The following is a 15,483-nucleotide window of genomic DNA, read 5'->3' on the forward strand; positions in this document are numbered from 1 at the left end:
CACTGTACAGAGGGTGACAAAGTGAGACTCTGTCTCAAAACCAAAAAAAAAGAAAAATGTTAATAGTTGATAAAATCTGAGTCATGTCTACATGGATGTTATGTTGGACCCTATACTTTTCATTTATTTGAGATTCTTCATAGTAAATAATTTAAAAATAAATTACCAAACAAGTTTCACAAATTATATCTGTGTGTGTATATGTATGTATGTGTGTATGTATAGGTCTATATTTTTAAATTTAAAATTTCTTACCAACAAGGATATGTGAGATCCTCTCTAAATATTCTCTCTAATACGTTCTGGATCTTGCTCATGGGAAAATCTTGAAAAACAACCATTTTACAAGGATATGGACCTTTAGTAAAAACAAACCTAATATCATGTCCCTATTTGTTAGTTAAAATGGCTAAGTATTGTGGAAAATCTCAAAGTTATCTCTTTCTAATGTTAACATTTTGAGAGCTACATGAGATTGACTTATAAATGTTATAAGTTATGTTCAGACTTAAGTATAAAATCAATATGAGCTTTTTTATTTTGATTAAATTTAAAGAAATACTCATCAGTAAAATAATTAGAACTAAGTCTAATATCCCTGTAGGGCCTATTATAACGATTACTATTTTAATTTTGCTAAAATAACCTTATTATATGTGAAACACTTTACTACTTCCTCAGTGAGAATCTTATCTGGGATTTGATCAAATGTTTTGCATTGTCCTCAACACATTCATCACCTTTCCCTCAACTGGTGCTTTCTAGTTTTTGAACACTTAGAACAGACTTAACGAGGTATCTTAAGGCTTTTACATACGATTTGGTTAAAATGTTTAGAAGGAAATTTTGCCACATATATTTGAATAGTTTTTTTAATTTATAAAAGAAAAACTAGAAATTTGAATTATTTTACATTAGTTTGATTTTTTACAACTTTTCATGCAGGCATGTCATGAAATGAGATTAGGACTCTTTAAGGATATTTTAGGTACCATGGTTATATAGCAGTCTAGCATCTCTTTGAGTTTCTTCAGTGGTGAGATGGTTTTTATTGTACAGGAGAGATGGGCTTAAATGGCAGGAACATGACCAGAAAGTGCATGTCCTGTGTGTTTCCGTCAGCATGCTGCTACTGACAGGTGCTCAATGGTTGTTGGTATCCTTGTCAGCAGAGAGAATCCTTTGACATTAAAGTCACCAGCTCAGTCCTGATTTGGGGTGACTCTATTGGCAGTTCCATCAGGCTGCAGCTGATCAGTGAATGTCAACAGCTGCTGCTGTGCTAGAGTGTCACCAGCTCCCTGTGGGGGTTTTGTTTTTGTTTGGTTTTTATTTATTTATTTATTTGGAGGGAGGGATGGTTTAGCTTGTCTTGTTCTATCTTAACCAGACTTTTAAATCGCTTACCTTTGGGAAATGAACTGAAAGGTCATAGGGAATATAGGTATCTTTAGGGCATGCAAAAGCGTATACAAAGTGATGACTTACATGGAGACCAGTAATGATCACCTTGACTCCAAGCCAATCAATGGTGGAGCCTCTGGGGACTCATTAAATGGCATCTGTGGAATCTGTAACCTAAGTTTTGAGCTATATTTCAGGAAAAGCAGTGACAGCCTTTAATGTCTAATTGACCTCTTCTCTTTGTTTCACATTCATTCACTTTCCATATTTGCTTCTGATGTGGTCCCCGATGGCAGCAAACAGCACTGCTCAGCATTTTGAACTTCTGTTCAGAGCTCCAGCACCTCAGTCTGGGCAGTTGTGTAATGGTAAGTATTTAGACATTCTTTGTACTACTCAGTTGCTCCTTCTCTTTTTCTTTCCATGGGTGAATTTTCTCCTGACTCACCCATATTTACCCTACCCCATATTTACCCACAGTTTTTTTTTTTTTCATTTTTATGGTTGATAACTTTGTTCTCTACTTTCAAACATTTTTCTTAAATTGAAGAATATGTCTTTGAAACACTAACATTATTTATCTATGAGAGCAAGGAGAGAAATACAGTGTGGTGGGAAAAGTTTAATTCTGTCCCAAGCCAGATGTTGTCTTAGACGGGGTATTTACCTCTCTGTGTTTCTTCACAAAAAAAGGCGTCAGTCATACCCAAATGCCAGTGGTTTATTACATTTTTCACAAAGCTGATTTTAGTTTTTAAATTCTGGAATTGTTAATGATGGTTGATTTATTTTGCTTGTTTGTTTTTGTTTTACTATCCTTACTGGGCAAAATAGAAAGATTAACACCTTATATTGGAATTCAGTTTTTGGAAAATTTTGCTGGGCTTTATAATCCAAGAGCCTAGGGACTGTGCACTAGATAAGCTCTAAAAATCTTCCCAGATGTAAAATTATGATCGGATGTGCCCTTGGAAGAGCTCCTGGGAAGAATTAAATCTTTGTTATTTAAAGCACATAGTTATGCAGCTTACAAATAATACTGAAACATACAGGACAATAGGATTCTTGTGGGGAAGGGAGTGTGCACATCTGTGCATGCGTGTGCGTGTGTGCCTAAGTGCAGTCTCACCAGAAGCGAACCTTCCATTGTCCTCACTGTGGAGCCCTTCCTCTTTACCTCCTCCCTCACAAACAGGCGGATTTAGGAGATCCAGACCCTTCCAGTCCAATTTTATATACAACTAGTAGAAAGACTTGCATAAGCAAGATAGTTGCAAGATTCCACAAGAGTTCTTCTGGTATCTTAGGCTCGGAATCAGCATGCAGGGTCCCTGCCATAAAAATAGATACCATCTGAACATCCTTGAGAGCTCAGCAGTGGCTTCAGAAATGCCCCAGGATTTGGCAAGGTAGATTAGATGGGCCATTTATAATGACACATTTTTCTCCATGTCCGTGTGGTCTTTGATCCTTGTCGTCTGGTCCCATTAAACCCCATGTGTAGACTCAGGTCATCCCAGTCTCTGGAAACAATCTTGGAGGCCACTAGATTTGCCTTATTTGTGGTCCAGTTCTCACCACAATAAGCCATTTCATAGGCTTCTGTGTCTCTCGTTAGTGGCTCTTCCACATGGGCCCAGTGGCATTTGAGGGCATTTTCTGTGCAACAAACCAGCTAGTACTGCCACTTGTACCTTTGCTTATTACTCGCTTGCCCTTTTGAGATTGGTAGAGTCTGTTCGACTCCCACCAGAGGTAACCTTATTCTGCTTGTAATATAATCTCTTTAAACTGGAGCAAATTCCCAAAAAAAGCAAGCCTCTGACCATAGACACTTTAGAGTTGTAATTATATATATGTTAATAGTTGGAATTAATGTGTATTTTAAGTTAGTGTTTTCCAGAGTTAAGCCATTGAAAATTAATCCTGAAGGATACTCAATTTAAAAAGGTATATATGTGATGGTGGAATGGAGATTTCTAATCAGAAGTAGGAAGTGCAGCTATTGTATCCTTCTCCTATAGTTTTACAGTGGTATGTGCTACAAGAAAGAAACTCTTTCCCTTTTGCTTAAGCCAGTATCTTCTAGCCATACCTGACTGGTAAACCTGTTTTTCCATATTACATTTGTTTTGAATATCAATATAATAGAAATTTTAAAATTTGTGGTGTTGATGAAGCCATCACCCACGTAGATAGAGCACTGTGTTGAGTTTGCATGGTGACTCTGTGTGTTCTCTGAGTGTTGTCCTCGTGGCATATGACTTCTGTATTGAATACAATGTAGATACTAAAGTAGTTGAGCTACTTTTTTTACTAAAGCTAATCTTTGTGCTGCCACAAGTGCCAGTTTGACAGATTTGCAATGGCAAGAACTTCTGAGAAGTAATATCTTACCCAAAACAAACCTAGATCTTTTAGTCTTTGCCATAAACATCATAGAACTCCCTGGAAATTTTTATTTTTCCTCTTGATTAGGAAAGAGAATTAAAAATTTTTTTGGAATAGTCATATCTTTGACTTAAAGTTGTATTATCCGTGGTAATAGAAAGCAATGAAAGAATAGGTATTGAACCCCAAAGCAATCAGTAGCTTGCTTTAATGTTAGTTCCAGCCTTCCCTTCCACCAAAGCTTTCATCAAGTTTGTAGGTAGATGTATTAGTTAGAATTAGATTCAACTGCCATTGACAGAAAAACTCCAAATGACTATTTGATTTAATGGTTCAAAATGGGGCTCCAGCCATCACATTCCCATGTCAAGCAGTAGGGAATGGAAAAAGCAATGCTACCTGCCCTGAAGGGTCCTTTCTAGAAGGTTCATTATTAGACTTATTATCCAGAACTTAATCATATGACATATGTGATAAAGTGACAAAAAGCTAAAATTCCATATGTGATTTGTATTATATAGTGCTGCTTGTAGTAATTTAAAATTGGCTAAATTAAATAATCATTAAGACCCAGCTTTTCTTAGATTTCCTACTAATTGTGTGATCCTGGTCAAGTCACTTAACTTTCTGCTTATAATTCCCCTGTATCAAGTGTCACATTTTTTTAGAATTAGATAATGACTGAGAAAATAAACGTTATCTAATCTTTTAGGATAAAAAGTTCTGTATAATTTCTGTAAATCCAAAGTGGTCGTAATTAGTAAGGGAGGGGAAAGGTTACCTTCAGTGCATTAAAAAAAAATTGGTTTTATTCTTATTTTCCTAGCCCTGAATTTCTTTGTGCCTACTGTGTTTAGTAATACTGTAAAAATTTCACAACAAAGAAGGAATTCTGTACTGTGTACTATTCTGGTAAAGAGTCCATACAACATGGAAAATGCGCTGGTACGAATTCAGCACACTCAGAAAAGTGGGCTTCAGAATGTTTTTTTAGTTTTTCGCTAAGAAAGCTAATTGGCAGCTCTAATCCTCTGACCTGTATTGTTCAAGTACACTCACCTAAGGAGATAGTTATACTCTTCTAAGCCTGTTTCTCATGGACTTCTGCCAGATTCTACTATACACAGAAGGCCAGAGCCAGAGAAATCATCACTGCAGTGTCTAATCTCTCAGCCTCTGGTTCTGACTCAAAAATCTGGCCCCAAATCTGTCAGGTTTCTCTAATAGCAGCCACCTTAATCCAAGCCTGTCACCCCTTCTCTGAAATATTGGCGGCCTCTTGGCTGGGCTTCCTCCTCCATTCTACCACAGGCCATCTTCCAGGCAGAAGCCACAGGCGCTTTTGTTTTATTGTAAACATGCTATGTCATTCCTTTGCTCCAGATCCTCCATTGACTTCCTTAGTACTTAAAATAAAAAAGCAACTTTCTCATGCGCTCAGTGGACGGGCCCCTGTATAATTCCCTGCCCTCGTAGCCTGTCCTTTCCATCACCAGCCACCCTTGAGCCATGTGGATTTCATTTCTGTGTCTTGTGTCTGCCAAGCTCGTTCCTGGAGTTCCCAGCAAATACTGTCCCCTCCCTCACCTCCTGACATTAGTATCACTCTCACATCACCCCGTTTTATTATTTTCACACCATCTATTACTCACTGAATTTATTTTGCTTATTTATTAGTCTGTCTTAAAATGTGGACAACATTTCCTTGTTTTGGCTGACTGATACTGCTAGCATCTGGAGTGGTGCTAGCAGATAGTGGGTTAGGTGCATAAATATTTGTTGAAAGTGAATAAACAAATGAATAAAAGGAAATAATCATTGTAAATGTTTAGTATTTTGTTTCCTTTTGATTCCTGGTGATAATTTTGATACCTGTTTAGAACAAAATCAAATGAACCTCTTAAAAGAACCCATTTAAAGAAAACTTAAAGCATATGAAGCCCAAGGACTGCAATATTTAATCCATGATTAATAGAGGCTAATCCTATAATCAGAGATAACTATTGAGCACCTTCCATAACTTCAATTACATGTTATAATCTAAGTTATTGTCATGTTGTCTATTCAGTCCCCAAATGCCACATTTAACCCCAAACTAGTATCTGTATTAGTAGTGTCAGCATTTCCGCGTAGGGCTCTAGAACCAGGTACACAGACCGTATCCGGGAGATCTTACATACCTATCAAAGTATATTAATCATATATAAAGTGGGAGAAATTAGGCTCTGTCATTGGGTAGCAGCAGCAAGGCCAGTGGTCCCCAAATTCTGCATGAAAGACTAAGGACTTCAGACTGCTTTGGGATTTAATTCATTAATGTCTTCCGTCTGGAGTTGTATTAAATGGATTTTTAAGTAAGTGATTCCATTTGCTGTTTGATGAAATAGTGGCAGATTTGTGAGATGGGAGGGCAGCTCCCACCATAGTAACAAGAGTGTAAGTCTAGATGGAAGCAAACAACAGAAGATGATTGAGGAAGTTCGCATTTCTGAGCATAACATGTAAAGGACTGGGATTGTTTGGCTTTCAGATTGAAGACTATGATGTGATAGCCAGCATGATAGGAGCCAAGTGTAAAAAACTCCGGACCCTGGATCTGTGGAGATGTAGGAATATCACTGAGAATGGAATAGCAGAACTGGCTTCTGGTTGTCCACTTCTGGAGGAACTTGACCTTGGCTGGTGCCCCACTCTGCAGAGCAGTGCCGGGTGCTTCACCAGACTGGCACGCCAGCTGCCAAACTTGCAAAAGCTTTTCCTTACAGCGAACAGGTCTGTGTGTGACATAGACATCGAAGAACTGGCGTGTCATTGTACCAGACTGCAGCAACTGGACATCTTAGGTAAGGATACAAGAATGGACCGTAAAAGCTAACTTCAGACTCTTTGTAAGGAAAAAGAATTTTCAGGTGAAATAAAAATTACATCCTGATAAGACTAGCTTGGTTTGATAGAAAGTACAAGCTGGATTAATTAATATAGGGGTAACCATATACGTACTTAGGTAACACAGTGAGGACAGTAACAGAATTGTATAGTTGAACCTATCAAAGCTTTAAATGATGTTAATCCTTGATCTAGTGAGAAGAGTGAGAATTTACATGAGCTGTGTTCTCCTTTTTCAATAAAGACAGAAAATAAGAAATTAATGCCTTTGCCTTTTGTATAGTGAATTCAAGTTAAATATTTTTCAAAAAGCTTCTTTAAAATTTAAATTTGATTAAAAAATGTGAAATTTTTATCCCGTTAATTTTAGTTTTTCAGAATAGTCCTACTGCAGGCAGATCTATTGAAAATCCCATCTAACTCTGGGATTCCATGTGTCCTTACTGCTCACTGTGATTTCGTTACTTCTTACTCTATAACCAGCAGTGCTACCAGGGCCAAGTCATCATTGCCCACACAACTGGTACTTTGTGAAGTCACATCTCACTTGCACATTTCTCTTCAAATGCATTGTGAAAATAATTTGGCACTGGGGTGACGGAAATAGGAAAGTCTGGAAGAGCCGATTTAACGGTGTAGGAGGTAGGAATGAAGATGGTAGGTAGTGGTAGGATTCAGATGCCAAGATTAGATGCCAAATTCAGGGTGGGAAAATTCAGTTTTTACTTTTTAACAGGACTGTTTCAATATGTAGTCTTTTGTTTTAAAACATGATACTTAGGGTATTTTGTTTTTTTAAACAGGAACAAGAATGGTAAGTCCGGCATCCTTAAGGAAACTCCTGGAATCTTGTAAAGATCTTTCCTTACTTGATGTGTCCTTCTGTTCACAGATTGATAACAGAGCTGTGCTAGAGCTAAATGCAAGCTTTCCAAAAGTGTTTATAAAAAAGAGCTTTACTCACTGACGGGGTGCATATTCTGTAGTAAAGTTAATGTGCTTTTGTAGGGTTTTATTTGGGGGTTGATTTTGGTTTTTGTTTCCATTAGTTTTTATAATGATAAGAACTAAGACATTTGTCAATTTGAAAAAAATATGAGATTGTCTATTAAAGTAAAAATGTACACAAATGTTTTCACAAAATATTCCAAGCACTTCAAGAATATGTAAGTGGATGATATTATTTTTACTTTATGTTAATTGGTGATATGCTTTAGACAATAATTATATGATGAGTAAAAGAATAACATGGAAAATGTTAATTTATTTTTTAAATGAACACTTTGAGTAATAGTATCATATTTATGTAAAAAATAAAGTTAATTTTGCACACCTCCGTGTAAGGATGTCTTATTAAGCCTATGACCTGGGAAATAAGATAAATATTATCAGAGCTAGTTGATAAGATAAATATTGTCAGAGCTAGTTGGAGAAAGAGCTTGTTTTTCTGTGTTTACTTTTTCAAGCTAAAACATAAACGGTTCAACTGGAAATGTGTAGTTTTTTTAGCCAGCTGGTAGCATGTGCCTTTAGTCCCAGTTACTGGGCAGGCTGAGGTAGGAGGATCTCTTGAGCCCAGGAGTTGAATGCTGTAGTGTGTGATGACTGTGCCTGCGCATAGCCACTGCGCTCCAGCCCTGGCAACATAGTGAGGCCTCATCTCTTAAGAAAAAAAAAATAGTAGTTTTCATACTTTTCTTGTGATATATTTATCTATTTCATTACTAGAGAATACCAATATGAAAATATGGAGGAAATCTGGAACAAGAGGTAAACTACTAAATAAAATAGCAATACAGCTGTTAAGTAGAAGCATTAAAAATTTGCCAGAGAGAAAGGTTAAATGCTTCCGAATATTGTACAGGCTGGCCTTGGTGGCTCATATCTGTAATCCCAGCACTTTGGGAGGCTGAGGTAGGTGGATCACCTGAGCTCAGGAGTTTGAGACTGCATTATAGTAGGTGCTTATAGTCCCAGCTACTCAGGAGGCTGAGGCAAGGGAATCACTTGAGCCCAGGAGTTTGAGGTTGCTGTGAGCTATGATGCTACGGCACTCTACCCAGGTCGACAGAGTAAGACTCTGTCTCAAAAAATAATAATAAAAATAATAGGGCTTCTGAATTATGTGTGGATTTTATTTATATTTTTTCCTGTACTCTGACACCTTAAATATTAAAAATCAACTACAGTGTGGGAGAATCAAAAAATAATAAATGTTCTCTTAAATATTGAATTGACTTAGTTATGCTACTAAGAAAGTAGACAAAATATTTTGTGGCATGAAAAGGCAGGGATGTTTTTAATAGAAAACTAGTATCAACTGTAGTATAATAAAATTCATTTTTCCGTTGAAGGCCAAATTTATATTTTAATATCCACATGCTCTAGTGATTTTGTAGAACTGTGCTGTTATATTATAGTAACCACTAACCATATGTGGCTATTTTATTTAATTTTAATTAAATTAAAGGAAAAATTCACCTTTTCGTCTGGACTAGCTACATTTCCAGTGCTCAATAGTGATGTGAGGCCGGTGATAATCACATTGGCAATGTAGATACAGAACATTCCCATCATTGCAGAAAGTTTTATTGGATAGTGCTACTCTAAAATTCCTTATGTTGTAAGATTTATTAAATTCAAAGAAAAGCACATTTAGTTTAAAAATTAGCACAGTTAATATGTATCTATGGCCAGTTTTCGAGGGTATTGTCAATAGTACACATAAGAAATCGCTTTTCCTCAAAGTTCCTTAAGTTAATGAATGTATACATATGACAAGTAGTAGACATTTGGTAAATACTTACTGAATAAATAAGAATACAGTATATTATTGCATTAAGTCATATGTCATATTTTTAAAGTGTAAATGTTATAAATTATTACAGTAGTACTGTGTTTATTTTTTAGAATGTAAATAATGTAATATTGTGAAATTTAAAATATTAAAGAATTAATATAATCTCGATGACATTAAAGAAAAATGTGTAGAGAATTGCTGTCCTAGGGGCTTAGTATACCCCACCCAGTCGGAAAGAGTTTTGTTGTTCTCTGTTATCTTCATGCACGGGGCTTTTCTTTTCCCCCATGAATGTATATAAATATTTTAATGGTTTTATTAGGTAGACCTTTGGCAGGGAGAGATGCACCATTTGACTATCATTTGTCTGAAGTCATACTTTTATCTTAAGCTAACAGCTAACAGTTTACTTTGTGCCAGGCACTATTTCATTTGCTTTGCATTCACTGACTGAATCCTCACAAGTTAGCAAATATATGCCGTTACTTACTTCCATTTACTGCTGAGGAAACTGAGGCAACACAAGATTGGAGAATTATTCATCATTTAGCTGCTAGTGGCATACCCATCATACAAATCTAGACCACCTAGCTTTAGAGGAAGTCTGTTCCTTCTGTGCTATAAGTGTCCAGAATGGCTTCTCATGCTGGAACAGAAGTCATGAAACTTTTTCTGTGAAAAGCCAAATAATAAATATTTTAGGCTTCATGGGCTGAAAGGCAAAACTTAGATCATTATGCTGATGCTTAAATACCCAGAGAAAAAATTTGCACAGAAATTTCATTGACAAAATTCAAAGTGATAATATTTGAGAACTTTTTTGTAACATGTTTTACTACTGTAAAGAATTAAATACTCTGGGGGAGGTTAACATTTCACTTAATTGGAGTTCGAAGTTTGTGTTTCCTGTCATCAAAGTTGATTATAAGTATTCATATGATCTGTAATAAGATTTTACATATTTCACCTTTGAAATGGGTGTAGCCAAACATTTATATTAATCCATAAGAATATGATTTTTATTGATCATGTGTGTGATTTCTGTTAGGTTATTTCTTCTCTTGGTATTTTCCTTTTAGGATATTATTACTGTTCAGATTAATCACTTCCATTTGAAGATTAGGTGGAAGCCCCCTCAATTGCACAGTTAAATGAATTTTGAAAAATGTAAATTTCCTTTACACTTGCATCAAAATACAAAAAGGACTGCTGGAACTATAGCATGAACTATAAATATGTGTGAGAATGGAGGTCCTGATTCTTTGTCTTAGTTCTTGATAATACAAGGATATAAGGCCACTTACTACTACTTGTGAGTCAAACAATATTGTCATCAAAATGACTGAAGATGTCATTTTATATATTTCACATATTAACACTTTATATATTTTACATATAAACACTTGTTTTGCCTTGTACTTCTTAATTGACTTCATTATAAAACATTATCAAGTCTGTAGCAAAAGCTAAATTCCAAAGCCAGTCAGTGTTCTGTAATAGTGGTTGAAGGTATTTCTTCTTGTTCAGGAAAACTTCACCATCAGCCCTGAAGTCAGAAACTCACAGTGGAACTAACATTGTTGCGCCATTGAACTGCTATGTGGTAAGGCAAGTCAGAACATTCATCTTCTATATCAGACAAGAGGTGATGAAACTGTTTCGTTAAATCTGTGAGAGTAAATGAAATTCCCATTGATACAACTAGTTGAGTGACACAGACTGAGTCAAACATATTCCACAGAGTACCTGGTGATGAGTAATGTAGTGAATAACCATAAGTTTTAAAATTACCTTTGTCTTTTCACAAGCTTAAAAATTTAACCAACACTTTGTATTTTTTTTTTTTTTGCTTCACACATTTTTATAATACCACCACCAGTTATAAAACGTCTTAACAGATTCTACTTCAGTTTCTATGAAATTCACATTTTCTTCTTGCCACACAGACAATTCATAGAGACTAACTCCAGTCATTTCAACCTTGGTATTGGCTAGGCAGTATCAGTTGCATCTGCTGACTTATCAAGAGCTAAGGGAAAGCACTCAGAGTCATTTGCCATGTTTTTTTTTTAGTTGACTATTGATATTATTCCCAATGTTCTCAATTCTTTGAGCAACTCTTGTCAAAAAGTTGATTTAATTTTCATAAGGGAATTAACTGTAGACACTTCAGCTGATATAATCAAACACAATTTCTTTAATTCACCATTGGTGAACGATTTGCCTTGCTTGGCTAGCAACTGAATCACTAACTTTTCAGCTTTATTTTTGTCTTCTGGTTTTGTAAAGTCTGCTCTGATGACTTGTCTTGTTTTAAATTTTCTGACTTTTCTGACCACTGCATGTGTGTGAATTGAGAATACTGTGATGAGTGTTTGGTCCCACATACACATAATATGATCTTCAGAGCAGGAACAATGCCATTGCTTATCAAACACCATACTTTGATAGCTGGGTGTTGTGCCGGGTGCCTATAGTCCCAGCTACCAGGGAGGCTGAGGCAAGAGAATCGCCTAAGTCCAGGTGTTGGAGGTTGCTGTGAACAGTGACGCCATGGCACTCTACTGAGGGTGACAAAATGAGACTCTCGCTACAAAAATAAAATTAAACACCATACTTTGATGTCTAATTTGATATTTTTCGAAAAATGCATATTCTATTTTGCCCTAAAAACGGCACTTGAAGTCTGATTTTCTCTTTTTGTGACATTATGTGTATGTACTAATAAAAATTTTTTAAAAATTGTGGTTTTAAAAATTGTGGTTTGACAGTAGCACTCAAAATGCTAGTAATTATAAGTGCATCACTGCAATTTGTGGCACGCCACGTGGGAGTACAAAATGGTGAGAGCACCACGTAAGTCTCTTGTGTAGCCACACACCTCTGTCATTGTAATGTGAAAGCAATCACAGCTAATACCCCAAAATGTGGCCATACCCATAGAACTTTATCTCTGAACACTGAAAGTTGAATTTCACATAATTTTCATGTGTCACAAAATATTCTTTAAATTCCCCACTTCTCTAGCCATATAGGAAATGTAAGAACCATTCTTAAGGAGAGGCTGGATTTGGCTTGTATACCAAATTGTAATACTCTGTTTTAGAGTATTCTCAAATATATAAATCTATACTCACCCCAGAGTCTCACTGTGTTGCTCTAATTGGGGCATTTCTGATTTTATAAACCATATCCAAACCTGTTCTCAGCTATTATCTTTTTTATTTTATCATTCAGATTTTAAGATCAAGAACAGTTTTCTTGTGTCAGAGAAAATAAAAGTATTAACCATAACAAGAAAGAATTTATGTTTCTGTTCATTACAGTTCGAAGCCAAATGACTCATTGTTAGTTTTGACAATTGAGTTAATTTTTGTGTGATCATTATCTTCTGGCATTTTGCAAAGGTAACTTATCTTCCCAGTGGCTAATAGTAAAGATAAGTCTTTGGCCTGTTTGAGAGCAAAATTAAATGATTCTCTCAATGTAAATTGCTCTCAAATAAGATCTTAAAAATACACAGTATAGACAATATTCAAGTCCTTGGTTTTGAGCCAATATGTAACAAGGAAAATGTTTCTTTGCAGAATTATTTTTATTTTTTGTATTTCCAAAGAATTAACTAACAACTAAAAACTCATATTTGCAAGTCCAGTAATACAACCAAGGAGAATCAGTAAAAATTATGTTCGGCTACCATGTATATTAGTTTCCATTTTTTATTTTTGCGTATTAGAGGATGTCTGTTACTTACAGAGTAATGTTCATTTTCAGAGTCATTTATCACAGATTTCTCAGTGTTGCATCTAGTTTTCTCCATTGAGCACATGTGGTATTTGTACTTCAGAGAAACTTTTCTTTCTAACTGTGTTGGAAATCTTGTCGGTGACCTTTAACCGCCAACCATTACCCAAATTGACAATATACTGCTAGAAACCTTGGCTGCAAGTGTAAAACTATGGCTGTTAAAATAGTTTTTTGGCAATAGCTATTAATAACATTCTGTTGAGTGATTTGCTTTAATCAGAGATCATGTTTGATTATATTTTTTTTATAAATATGGATAGAGTCCAGGATTTTTTCTTTGGCACAGCAGAAAGTGTGCTTAAGATTTTGCCTATAAGTCTAAATTTTTGGCTTAAATTTTTGTACATATGAATACTGTTAATGGTGTATTTGACTACATTTTGAAAGGAAGAAGGTAGTTTTGTGGAAATTGACATTTCGAGAGAGATTTTCATCTATGTATTTGGTACAGTAATATAAATTAATGAAGTCTTATTTATAAAAACTTTATGGAAAAATTTAGAAGCAAAACTGTCACATGATCAGCTAAGTTGACTAGAATACACCAAAGATAAAACAGGTCTTTGTTATGAATAAGATCTGTCCAGACTGTACAAACTAAGATGTTTAAAGTTTTATTTAATAAAAATGCTGTCCAATGTTTCATGCTTTCTGTCATCTGTATTATTCTGTACTTTATAATAATAAGATAAACTTGAGTATCTCATTAGCTCACTTTCAAAACTCATCAATTTCAGGACAAGGCTGAATATAATGGAAGGTTTGAGTAAATAGGTTTGTGTCACAGGCCCTATCAAATTAGCCAAGGATAAGCCTGGAAGATCCACGTGCAAAACACTAATAGTCCATTCACACACTATAAAATGTTAATCAGCCTGAGAACATTTACACCCCCAAATTACAGGAGTCTGCAATTCAACTGTAAACTGAGTTTGAATTGTTATTTACTTCTTTCTACCTTCTCAGTGATCTCCCCCCACACACACACACAAGTAAGATGTATTTACTTTAAAAGTTTGGTTTGTTAAGGTTTGGTAGCGTTTTCCTCCTTTTACTTATAAAGTATCACGTATGTGAGTCAACAAAAGTACATTGATAGTTTTGTATGAGGCACAGACTGGTATAGGGGTGTTGGGTATAAAAAAATGCATATAAAGGACCACAAAACAATTTTCAAAAATGCTTATGTGTCAAGAAAAAATTGTAATAAAATAAGCATATTGTACCGTGGGTCAAAGCTGGGCAGGTTTCGTTACTACCAAACTCCAGGGCCTTTAAAATGCTTGTGGACATTGTGAAGGTGAGCGGGTGGAGGTTTGTAGTGTATCCAGTCCTCTATGGTATTTGTCAACATTCTAGAAACTCCAGGTCCTTAGAGCAGTTTGGGAAATGCCACTAAGCAGCGTTATATACGTGGTATAAAAAGTATTCATTAGGGTGACTTTTAACATCATTCGAAGATTATACATTGTAATTTGTTTCTAAAAAGTACTTTTTATTTAACAAGATTTGGAAGTTGAGTCATAACTTTGGTTATGTGATTTAAAAAATGTATTTTTGAGCATGATTACTTTTTATTTTGACCCATAATTCCTAAGTTCAGTTTTTATTCATATATTAGATTTTTAGGATATACATCTAATACTTTGGTTTCCCTAAAAATCTGTGAAATATGAATCATAGTGTAGCAATGGGGAATGCCTAAAGCAACTGGTATACCATCTGATAATTTTTATTACTTGTAGGGTTTCACTGTCAGGTTGCTTCAATTAATATTTATATGTTGTGCTACTCCACAAACTAATCATCTATTACACAGTAATAGAAATAAGAAATTTTACATTAACTTTTTGACCAGTAACATTTAGCTCCAGGTCCCAATGTGATATATTTTTTCAAAAGTGTAGTAACATTGATTTTTAGCCTTTTGGCTAAGATCAAGTGTAAAAAGTATAGTAACAGTTCACTCCTAGCATCTGTTTTACTAGTCTGAGAAAGAGGGAAGTGGATAATTTATCACAAGAATAATTTCTTCCCAAATAGATGCAGTACACACACACACAATACTTCAGTCTCTCCAAGAAATGTGTTTAACTTATTTTGTTAAACATTTTTGGGGGGTAAATTATATGTTTCCAATACTTCCTATAGAATATAAATGTTTCCTGCTAAGATTACAACAACAAAGGCCAGAG

The 15,483-nt window shown here is 35.3% G+C and overlaps 1 protein-coding gene across 1 annotated transcript in view; it reads left to right on the forward strand.

The window, feature by feature from the left end:
- FBXL4 (F-box and leucine rich repeat protein 4) overlaps nt 1–7,988 on the forward strand; it is a 61,641-nt gene extending 53,653 nt beyond the window's left edge. The window contains exons 7-9 of the mRNA XM_023518225.1: nt 1,701–1,772; nt 6,326–6,638; nt 7,485–7,988. Of these exons, the coding sequence (XP_023373993.1) occupies nt 1,701–1,772; nt 6,326–6,638; nt 7,485–7,648 (549 nt within the window). The 3' untranslated portion in view covers nt 7,649–7,988. The remainder of the gene's footprint in view (nt 1–1,700; nt 1,773–6,325; nt 6,639–7,484) is intronic.
- The last annotated feature ends 7,495 nt before the right edge of the window (nt 7,989–15,483 follow it).

The sequence above is a fragment of the Otolemur garnettii genome, unplaced genomic scaffold (assembly GCF_000181295.1).
Source record: "Otolemur garnettii isolate 467f Iridium unplaced genomic scaffold, OtoGar3 scaffold00132, whole genome shotgun sequence".
Classification (NCBI taxonomy): domain Eukaryota; kingdom Metazoa; phylum Chordata; class Mammalia; order Primates; family Galagidae; genus Otolemur; species Otolemur garnettii.